At 45.3% G+C, this 11,347-nt stretch overlaps 1 protein-coding gene across 1 annotated transcript; it reads right to left on the reverse strand.

The window, feature by feature from the left end:
• Nucleotides 1-2,326: 2,326 nt before the first annotated feature.
• On the reverse strand, nt 2,327-9,043 carry LOC128430079 (myozenin-2). Its single transcript, XM_053416033.1, has 5 exons — nt 8,494-9,043; nt 7,565-7,731; nt 5,542-5,671; nt 3,580-3,763; nt 2,327-3,019 (listed from the first exon to the last, which is right to left on the reverse strand). The coding sequence occupies exons 1-5, from the start codon at nt 8,573-8,575 to the stop codon at nt 2,791-2,793; spliced, it is 792 nt and encodes a 263-aa protein (XP_053272008.1). The 5' UTR covers nt 8,576-9,043; the 3' UTR covers nt 2,327-2,790.
• Nucleotides 9,044-11,347: the final 2,304 nt, after the last annotated feature.

The raw sequence follows: 11,347 nt of genomic DNA on the forward strand, positions 1-11,347 counted from the left end.
AGAACCACCTGCTGCGCACATCCATCAGGCTGAGCGGGTCCGTCATGTCATCGGACGAGAGAGAGACGTGAGCTGAAACGTTAACACTCGGCCGGATTAGCCGTGCTTTGCGGTAACCTGTTTTTCGTGTCAGGGGGTCGCTTTAACACAATACTCCAAGGTTAATCCCAGATTTCCCACATGTCTGGTGGAAAATGTTGAACTCCACCTACAATCCGTTAAACAAAAAAGGGTATTTAATGCTAAAATCTTACTGTACACTCCCCCCTCAAAGTGGAACTCAGTGCCCTTGCAGTTTTTTTTCAGTTTGTTGTCTCATTCATTTGACCCATGCATACTTAAAGAAATCCTCCTGGGATCTTGCCCGGTCATGTGGCACAACCTTTAAGCGGTTGTCCGTGTCAGCAGCGTGCGGCAGGCCCTGAGTTCGCTGCTGTGTGTGCAGATGGAAACCCGAGGGACCCGGAGCTTTAGAAAATGACAAGTGGATGCAACAACAGCAAGAGTCCATCGCTTAACGCTGATAAAGACAGTGAGGACCAGCTGCTTGGTTGCAGCCCGGCTCGGAGTGCAAAACAGAAGATGAAATTTAATCAAATCGGACTCCTGTCTGGCTCCTTGCACACTTTAAAAAATTGGCATGATCCCATCTTATCAGGCTTTTTCTTTCTACCTTCCTCTTTCCATAAGCACTGCACTGTATTTGAGCTCACAGCAAGATATCTCAACACTCTCCCCGGTGCTCTTCCCCAGAGGGTCAGAGTAAACCCTGCACCTCACAGCCCATAATCCAGTGTCCGGGGCCGAGTGTGCCATCCCATGCCAAGGCAAACACGCCTGAGGGGAAACCAGTAGCAGTGGCAGACTAATAATTGAATTGTCTGGCTCCCCGACCCTCGGCCCACGCCGCTCTCCCTGCCAATAATATTTCCGTTGCTGCGTTTTGATAATGGCCCCAATCAAAGTTCAGACAGAGTTCATGTCTGCCCTCGATAAACTGTGCTCAATATTTACAATGGTGCTTGGCGGAGCGACGAGAGGCCCGCTGGATGCTGGGTCACATGGGGCGGGTGGCGCGGCGCACACACACCGTTTTCTTCCCGAAGAGGCTGGGCAAGAGGAATTCAACAGGGCTGAGAAAGGGAGTGGCACCGGGGGCTGCGCATTCCAAAGGGTCTCTCCGACAGAGGCGAGGAATGCTGATGCTGGACTCGCTCACGTGGCTGGAGGAAATCTGAGAGGCATTTCCTTATTCATTCTTGGAGACAGAGAGGACTTACACGAAGTTTAACACATCCCCTCATCCTTTGGAGAAAGATACACACACTTCTAGGCAATCAAGATTTTATCAAAAGAGCCACGCTGCCGATATTAGAAGTAATATTGTCACTTTCCACTGAATTTACTCGGGAAGACATTTTGCACATGACATATTTTTGATTTTGTGACCATCAATATCTGACAGCACAACACAATGTGGTGACAGTGAATTCCACATCGGCATCACGTCTTCAAACCAACTCTACTGTTTATTAATATTAATATATTTAGTTATATTATTAACGTTATCTAACATATGACACTTTCAGAATGATTCACAGCCTCACCTACAGGGAGATCTGACTCCTCCTATCTGGTCCATCATATTTGCTGCATGTATCTTCCTTTATCATTATAATAATATTATTCTATTTATATTTTATTCTGATGAATACATGCCCAAACTAACACTGTGGATGTCAAAGTGAAATATTTGACCTTAAAATAAACATAACATTCACAAGATTTAAAGAGACAGCATAGAAACATTCGTGGTATGAACTCACTTTTATATTTCTCACTCAGGAAAACATGTAGAACACATCATCTGACCCCCTAACTGCAATCAGCATGGCAGCAAAAAGCTAGTGTATGAAGATGACGGCACAAACAACAACATGCAAACAAGGCCTGTTTGTGTTCAATTAGGAAATAATAGATTACACATTATTACACTATTATAAATGAAAAAATGTGAGATTACGAAAGACTCAATTACACTTTAATTAGTCCCGTGTGTTTGCTTAAGCCAGTTGCTGGTGCTGTGGTATAATAAACACGGCGGCAGATAAGGAGTGGGCACAGCAAGCTCATCGCGCCGCTCTCCCATCAATCCCACTTCCGCGACTGGGCATCGCCGAAAGGTAAGAGACACATCACTCAAGCCGCTCGTGTCAGTGAGGCAGATTTGATTTGTCAGGCAGTGTAACCTTGAGGCGTGTTACAGTGGCTCGCGTGTATCTTTGGCCTCTCGTGCGATGGCGGTAAGTGATGGGTTTGCATACGACTGTGGCACGCGAGCGCCATCATTCACTCCAATGAGCCTCCTTTGTAGCACGGGCCCTCTCAATGTGAAATGATTAACTTGGTGGGGAGGTGGCTTGTCTGTGGCATATACGTCCGTAATCTAGTTGGTAGGGAAATGAGGCTCGAGCATGAAAAATGAAATGCTGAGAAGAATAACGAGGCCCTTGTTGCATCACACACCTTTTTATTATGCAAAACTTGTGTCTGCAAGATAAAATACTCTTATGCACATTAATATACAACAAATTCCATTTATTACAGCAGTGGCTCTACGTACTGCACATTAACTTGTGATGTATGCGTCCCAGTGAAATGAAGAGACGCTGCACACACGATAACCTCAACCCGGGACACTTTCTCTCACCCTGACTCTGCTCCCCCACGCCATCCCTAACCTTGGGTGCGAGGAAGTTGACAGCATCTCTGTGTGACTTCATTACGGGTTCAAAGGTCGTCTGACTCAGGGATGGGCGTGGGCTCAAGGGAAATGGTGAGGAGGGGGACCGTCCCGCCCGTCGACACCCACCCCAGAGCGGATCTGTTGAAGGAGGATCGGTTGATCGGTGCGTCCCCCCGGAGCTCAGGGAAGTCGGGGAGGGCCTCGACCTGTGCCGGCTTGTTGGGAGCAGGTCTGCTTGGTGTCTTGCCAAAGCCGCCGAATGGGGTGGCCACCCTGGATGTGAGAGAGCATAGTGTTAACAGTAGTTGTGGTGTGTACTAGGGACTGCAGAGAGATTTTAAGCAGCACACTAATTAAAGTCAAGCAGAGAATCAGACCACGAGACATAGTCCAGGGGATAACAGCTCAGAGTGAGATGCATATGTACATAATATGAAGGATTACACTTTGTTTGCACAGTGAGCACGTGCATGCATGATGTGTTTACACTAGGCAAACTAGAAATATTTACAAAAATAACTTCTGGTGCAAAGGAAAAGTTGTAAAAGTTATAAAACACTTTCTGCTGCTATCAGCCTCTAATTTAGATTACAATGACTAATGCAAGCAACCTGAAGATCTAGCCATACTTTCCAAATGTGTTCCCAGTGGCCACTCTCTACGAAAACTTATAGTCTTGCTTTAAATTACAAATATTCCTCCGTGTTAGCTTCATGAAATTAGGCTCTTTACAGCAGGTGGTATTCTATGACACAATCCTCCCATTATGATCCAGTTTATCTTGACTGGGTATATTTTACTGATGACTTGCTGTCCCTCTGTGTGCTCGTTACCTGTTGAAACTTTTGTACCCCGGTAGGTCTGGCTGGGGCTCGGGCTCAGGCATGCAGCCGGTGAGAGCGCTGGCTAAGGCCGGATCACCGTTGATGGCCTGGTCCCAGGGTGAGAAGTAGGACTTTGGCACAGCCGTACTGTTGAACTTCTCTGGTGGGATGTCTTTTAAAGGACCTCCGTACCCTGTGGTGGAGTTATGCAAAGCAGACAGTGATTGAGTAGAGGGCCTTTCCTGTGTCAACTAAAGGGTAGACAGTAGTTTTTCCTATTTTAAATACACTTGTTCCCATCATTTATTCTTTTTATATGTGCAAAATTAAATACGTTGAGGTCTTTGAACTATAACTATCTCTTTGTTGTTATAGAACTGTAGATCTTTCAGTCTTAGTGCTTAACATTGTAAAAACCCTCCCCAGTTTTTTCTTCAGCCCTTCATTCCTCGCTCACAGCAAAACAAATAACGCCGCAGCCAGCGTCCATGTGTGTGTGCACGCCTGCGTGAATGTCTCCCTGCATAGTCCGTGTGTGTTGATGGGAAAGGCCGATCCGAAGCACTATCCTTCAAACCCAGCGCTTCACTCAGGGGGGGCTCGCAAGCTGAGGCCTTACATAACGTGAGGTGTCACGGCCTAACCTCTCACAATGAACAATCCCCCTTCCTGAGTTTATGTTTTGCCCCGAGAAGGAAGCAGAAGAGACCAAACAGACCTGCGGGGGAAGTTTACATATTTTTTGGGGGGGGGGGATCTATTACAGAACATCGTATAAAAGATTTTCCTGAGGCCCGGGAAACATTGTTCTTGTAGTCGGACATTTGACTGGATTGGATGTTTTTGTGGGTTGAGGAATGTCACACACCCTGATCTATTGCGTATGTTTGCAGATAAAAACATGATCCCAAAAAGACAGCAGGCAGCACTTTGAACATTTTGTACATGATGTTCTAGTTTGTTTGTTTTTTACATTTAAATGCTGAAACATAATCCTATAAAGATACAACTTATCTGTATGCTTTGTTTTCAAAATTCAACACAAAAGCAACTCAAGTGCATAAAACAGTATATTTTTGCCAGTTATATTATGCTTTCTTTTTCAAGGCTATACAGTGTTTTTACCACATATTCTCTGCCAACTACAACTTATTATAAGTAATATAAGTTGTTGTAAGTTTTCTCTGTATATCAATTGCCTGGTCACATATTTTAACGTCAGTACACGGACATAGAAGACGCACCCCTGGGTGGATGAGTGTGCTATTTTAGGGATTCTTAACATTCGATACTTAATGCACTTTGGCCTGATGTCCGCTACAGCTGGAGTGACTTCATTCAGACAGTTATGGGTGGCGTCTGCTTCCGAGCTCCAGGAAAAACACGATGCTCAAGCGTGGACGAATGCTCATCCCTCCATCAGCGCCGGATTTGTGTCAACTGGGCACAACTGAGACGCGAGGGAGGATGTGTGTGCAAAGCTGATGGTATCAATGGCACGGGAGGCACAGAGGAAACACTTCCCGTTGGTAAACTCAACAATTTCTCTTTTAAAAAGATAGTCGTGGCCGATTGTGACGAGCTTGGGAGAGGTAGGGGGGGGGGGGGGGGGGGGGTGTGGAGGAGTTGGGATAATGATAGAATGGGGGGGAGGAGAGGATAAGACTTAAACTACGCTCTCGTCCAGCAGATTCCAGACGAGAAGAAAATGTTCTCCTTCAGGATCAAAGCCGGCGTAAGTGCAAACAACGAGAAACAGTCGAGTTCTTATCGAAGCATTAAAGGAAACAAAATCATACCGAATGTACTAAAACCCACTGGTCAGGACATTCTAGTTCATCGTGTCCCAAACAGGGACCAAAGAAGGTCACTTGGTTTGTCAACTCAGCTTTACTTTATCAGTGCTGCGACAGTCTTGAGTCCTTGAAATGTGTTGGTGTTCCAGTGCAGTGCATCACCAGCGTTACCGACCCGGGGCAATGCTGTCTGGATTCGGCTCCCCTCCTCCGTCTGGTGCGTCACACGCCTCCTCTTTGGGTGGCTGGTTGTCACCGGAGTTGTTTTCGTCCGCGGGATTCTCCGTCTGAGAAACCACTCCGTTCTAAAAGAAAGATCGAGGAGGTGAGCCGAGCGCAGAGATTAAGTTGAACACAAAGAGATTAAAAGTTCCCGATCTTGAGCAATCGGCATTAACATGAACATTTGTTGCCATTAGACTGTATTTAAAGATGGATGACATGACTGCTCCTCAAAAGTGAAGCCAAATTGTCTCAATCGCCACCTGGTGGTCGGCAGCAGTTAAGGTCCTAAATCATATTAGTTTGGTGAAAGGTCATGATTGACAGCCGAGACGCCCGATTGGTTGAGTGCGTGTATCGGTGGAACATCTCTTCCACTGCTCCACGTCCCAAACACTACTGCATCATGGCGGCGGTCTTATCCAGGATGATTTTGGCTTCCTTTCTACACAGCGGAGACGTGTCGTCCATCTTTATATATAATCTTACTTTTGGCCATTTTGGGGCTGTGGAAAGAAGTTGTAAATATGACACTGAAAACAGTATTGTCACTTTTTTTAAGTTGATGTAAAGTAATTTAAAAGCTACTAACAGCCAGTAATATTTATATATATGATTTGAAAAGTTTGGCGAACATCTACAGTTGCACGAAACAAAAAATCTTTTTTCTGAGGAAGATTGTGTAATATGATTGAAAGCTGCAGGACAGACAGTAAGTGAACCCTTGGACTGTTATTTGACAGGCCGCAAAATTAATTAACAACATTTTCCATATTCCCCCCCCCCAGTTTTATGGAAACACAATAAAAACAAAAGTGATGCAAGCGCTGTAAATCTGGAGCGTGTCTGATTCTTATTGAAACCAAATGTTTCACTTTTCCACCCTGCTTTGCTTCATGCAGTAAAAACTCGATTTTTCATGTTTGTATATCTCCAGTCTGCCTGTCCATTTTCTCTCTCTCTCGGCACAAGAGACATTGTCTTCTGGGCCGGGACGAAAAGTACCGCAGCCCGAGCATCCAGCTTTCATCCCTCTGCAAGATATTTATGATGATTTACTGCAGGACTTCCTCAGGAAATGTTGACAACTTGAAACAAAATCCCTTCGCTGCCCTGAGCAATAAACAAACAGAGATATGCGAGTCCGACTCACTTCAAAGATGAGGAGGAAAAGAAAAAAACTTCCCTGGAGCGTAGAAATTATTTTATCTATGGGCTTCAAGACGGCAACGAAAAGTACACAAGGCCACCACAGAACTAAATGAAAGAGGATTTAACCAGCATTGCTAATGAATTAAGAATATAACACAGAGGCTCTTAGTCATTTTATCGCGATTCAGTTTTACTGACAGATCAGGCTAAGCCGCTGGGGAAAAGAAAATGCTGAGCTGGCACACTGCCCATCCACACACAAAGGGACATTAATAAAAAGTGTTTATGAGCAGCTGGGAGACTTTCACTGCTGCGATTCTGTGCCACTCCACGCATGTAGCACAAGTGGTGGAAACACCTCAAGTGCCTGGTCTTTCCCATATAGACTCAGTCAGGATGTGAGGTATTGTGCAAATATTTGTCATGTGATTGAGAGGAAAGATGTGGTGAAAATGATTAGCGCATTACCACCGTATGAAATTCTTACAATAACATCTTCATCAAAGGGAATTTCCATGCTTGTTATGTCCTTATCTCGGGCACAATAAATGTATATGTATTAAAAATAACTGAACTTGTAACAGTTTCCCCTGCTTCCAGTCTGTATGATATTTTCTATTTTAGCCGTACCTTCCTGACTCTCAGACTTCTGATTGGTATTGATCATCTCATCTAAGTGTTAGTGAGCGATTCAGTCTCTATCTACTCCTGTAAACAAACAATTTCGAGAGGAGTGATTCGATTTCATGACTTCGAGAATGAAATTCCGAATGCTTGTGTGCTTTTGTGTTTTCCCCGTCACGCACTTCATTGTTTCTGCTCACATTGATCTGGGTGTTGTTGTGGTTCTGGATGCTCTCGAAGGTGTATTTCTCCGAGCGTCGCTGGCGCATTTTGAAGAGACGGGAGCCCCGGTTGGAGGCGAGCGACAGCTCCTCCAGCATGATGTCCTTAGGCACGCTCACTTTCTTCCCAAGATCCATCTCGATGTCTAGACACAAAGAAACAAACAGGAGACAGAAGAGAATGTGTGTGTTCACTGTTTGCCGCTCCACGCTTGATCAGACTTCTAACATAATTCTTTTTCTTGTACTTCCATCGATCAAACTTCATTCAACACAAAAAAATAAATTATGGTCATTGAACATGGTGGGAAAAGTGCTGCTGCAGCAGAAGTGGTATACTGCGAGGCAGTATAATGAATGAGGCCTCATCTCCCCACATAATCCACTCATGTCCAGATCTTGTTTTGTGGTTAGCGCCGCTACTGCATGCTGATCGCAGATATGTCACAGGCCTATATCCGAGTGTGAGAGGTGTAATTTGCCAGGATATCTTTCAGCTGTCAGTGGCCTTCAGACGCTCCCTATCCCACCGAGCCACGCAGTTGTCCTTGCCCAGAAATAGCTTGTTCAAAAGGACAACGACAAAGGGATTAGTTTCTTTGGCCCATAAAAGTATTCATTTGCTTATTTATAGTCGGGCAACTGCTGGACGGGCAAATGTTGAACTCACACCTTCCACAGTAAGTGTGGCAGTCATATTAGACACCCCAATATGTGTGTGTAGGGCAGGGTGTGCGTTTATAGTGAAGTTATTATGTGTGGGGATTTCATACTGTAAGATATAAAGTTCAAATCCATCTTGATATGTGAAATAAGACAGAGGGTTGAAAGGAGCAGGATGTGAGGAGATGAGAGGGAAACCGAGCGGATGAGAAAAGAGGCAGGTGAAGAGGAAAGGTTTCATCTACCTTCCTGCCCGAGAACCTCCCTGCAGATCGCCGCCGCCTGCATCTTCCGCTCGCTGGTCGTCATGGTGGAGAACTGCGACATGGCTGCCCCTGGAGGGGTCAGGGGGAGGGAGGCAGAAAGTCTCAGGAGACAGTGCACATCAGTACAACCTGTTCAAACGCACAGCAAGACACAAAGGCAAGACAAACAGCGGCCGTGTGTCGGCCATCGATCGGGCCAAACATCAGGCATCCACGCCACGCACGGAAAGCCCACTCAAGCAGACAGAAGCCATCGGGGGCGACGAAAAGGGCAAAGTTAGCACATCCCTTTAAATAACCTTGGCCTGTTAAACGCCGAGCACATGCTCTTCAGACATGGCAGCCAGCTGTGTCAGGGGGGTCCGGGAATCAATATGTTTGAAATTACCCAAGTGGGCTGAAAGGACACAGATAGAAACATGCCGCTGTCAGAGCACACACGTGACGCCGGGCCGGAGGAAATGGCACAGCGGAGGGTTCACACCGAGGGATCGAGTGAGCACAACTCGAGTGTTATATTCCATTCCAAAAATAGTTTTCACAAAGTTTTTTGGGGGGGAGGGTGGGGGGGATGGATCAAAGGAAGACACTAGTCACCAAACATGTCAAAGAGGTAAGTAGACTTTTATTAGCTTTATGCATTGCACTGTTAAAACCAGGTTATTCTCCATATAAAAACATTAAGATAAAAGCCATTATGAAAAACTTATCAAGCTGAGACATAAAGAAAAATGGGAAGGGGGATGAACGTAAGAATCCTGGACACGTACCTGAGGAGAAGCCCAAAGCGATGTCTTACCTGTCCTAAGGGACCCTCTGGGACTGGTAGTGGTCTCAATGTGTGCCTCGGGGTCAGAAGTCAGAAAGGGGGAGAGGCAAGAGGGTCAGACTGGGGAGGTCCAACTGCTCGTGGCACCCCGGCACTGGGGCTGGTCGTGGGGAGGGTGGGCAGAGGGGGCTTGCGGCCGGACCCGTCTGCCTGAGCGGCTGAATGAGTGGGTGGGTTGGTTGGTGTGAGTGTGTGTGTCGTCATTGGTATTTAGTTCACAAGCGGAGGGGGGGGCAGACTAAATTTAGAGCCCTGTCAGGATGGCTTGTGGGCTATCAGTGATCACCATCCAGGAATGAGTTACTTCTACAGTTACTAGTGTATGAGGAAGGATTGTAAAATAACTTATTTGATCAAAGAGAATTAACGATTTGATTTAAAATAAATAACCCCACTGAGAAAGCTAGAACACCTGAACATTTTTATAATTAACCTAGTTATTAAGGGAGAATAGAAACACAGAAATCACATACTATGAGTCAACAGCTTTAGTGAAAAGGAAGTTAAAGATATAATATGTTGTAAAATGTAACTTTAGCCACTATGAGTCTTTTAATCAAAACAACAACAAAAGACATAATTTAATGATGTCGCAAAGGAGCATGGGATCATGGGAGTTGTTGTCTTCAATGAAAATAGACCTGATGTGAGGCGGAGGTAAACTGCATTTATGATGGTAGCAGAAATGTACTCTTGACTAAACCAACATAAACGTGTATTATATAGTTTAAAAAAAACAATATTACATCATCTATGAGTTAAACAATATGCAATTTCAATGAATTCTATTAAACCCGTTTGTGCAATGATGGGGGGTGTTAATTACGGGGGACTTGAGTTTTCAGACTAAACGAAAACAACTCTTATTGATATGAATACTGCTTCAGCCATTCTATATCCCCCACGACTGCCTGAGCTTTATCTGTGGCAAACGACAGATAGTGACGCACAGTACAAAGGCCAATGATCTGTTTGCAAATATACGTGAACTCTGAAAGCACCACAGGGATAACAAAAAATAAAAGAAGCACCCTGGAAAAACACTGACACCGCTTTAGCATAAAAAAATTAAGTTGATTCAGCTGCCTCTGTATTTATCAGCTGCTGTGGACTTGCAGTGCACAGACAACAATAAATACATTCAGTGACAGGCAGCACGGGAACATCGCCCCCTCAGGGCCCGCAGACCAATCAGATACTATTTGCTTTAAAGGCCGTCATGTGATATAGGAGAGACAGGGGCTTAATGGGACGCACTCACCTTATAATCCAGTCACAATGTTTTAATTGACTTTGCTGAATTTAATTTAGCTCCTATATATTTATTTATTTGTCGGGAGAGACAAATAAAGGGAGACAGGGGAGAATCTGCTCGAGCGTAATGCTGGAGGTTCAGGGGTGCAGTGTGTTTCCTTCCATACAGGAAACTATATAGGAAACTATACCAGACGCCTCATACACAAAATGAAGTATCGTCCCTATTGCAATTCACGCTTCACCATTTGAATATTCTGAAGAGTCTCTTCCGAATCCAAATTGCCTGTGGGGGGGAAATAATTTCTGTTTATCGTCTCCCTCCCTGTGCCCTTATCTCTCATTCTCTAATGGTGCGGCTACAGTAAGCACCCACTGTTGTTATGTAACATGTGGTCACCATGGGAACAACCCCCCCCCCCCCCCTCTACCTACCCCACTCCCCAACCCAACCCCTTCCAACCTAACCCCCCTCCGCTGGGTATGCAGCCAGGGACTGTTGAAGAAAACACGTCGCACAGAAAAGCTTCCTGGGACGGCACAGCGAGCAACGAATGGCCCCGGGGGGGTAAAGTATTTCACGCTGGGAATAAAGGAGCACAGACACACAGTGGAGTTTGTGAAGAAGGGTCATATCCGTGCATTTATTCTTGAAAAATGTGAAAAACATATCGGAATTAGGTTGGAACAAATAGGTATTGATTATTGGAAATCGCGTCAGGACCACAAGTCATGCTCGTATGCAGGCGA

This window comes from Pleuronectes platessa, chromosome 23 (genome assembly GCF_947347685.1).
Source record: "Pleuronectes platessa chromosome 23, fPlePla1.1, whole genome shotgun sequence".
In the NCBI taxonomy this organism is placed as follows: domain Eukaryota; kingdom Metazoa; phylum Chordata; class Actinopteri; order Pleuronectiformes; family Pleuronectidae; genus Pleuronectes; species Pleuronectes platessa.

Bases quoted from the DNA above. Each gene is read 5' to 3' on its own strand.
- LOC128430079 (XM_053416033.1), bottom strand. From the start codon at position 8,575: ATGTCGCAGTTCTCCACCATGACGACCAGCGAGCGGAAGATGCAGGCG. The intron at 5,672-7,564 runs GTGAGCAGAAAC...TCTTTCTTTTAG, and splicing joins ACAACAACACCCAGATCAAT to AACGGAGTGGTTTCTCAGAC. The intron at 3,020-3,579 runs GTAACGAGCACA...TCTCACATCCAG, and splicing joins GGGTACAAAAGTTTCAACAG to GGTGGCCACCCCATTCGGCG.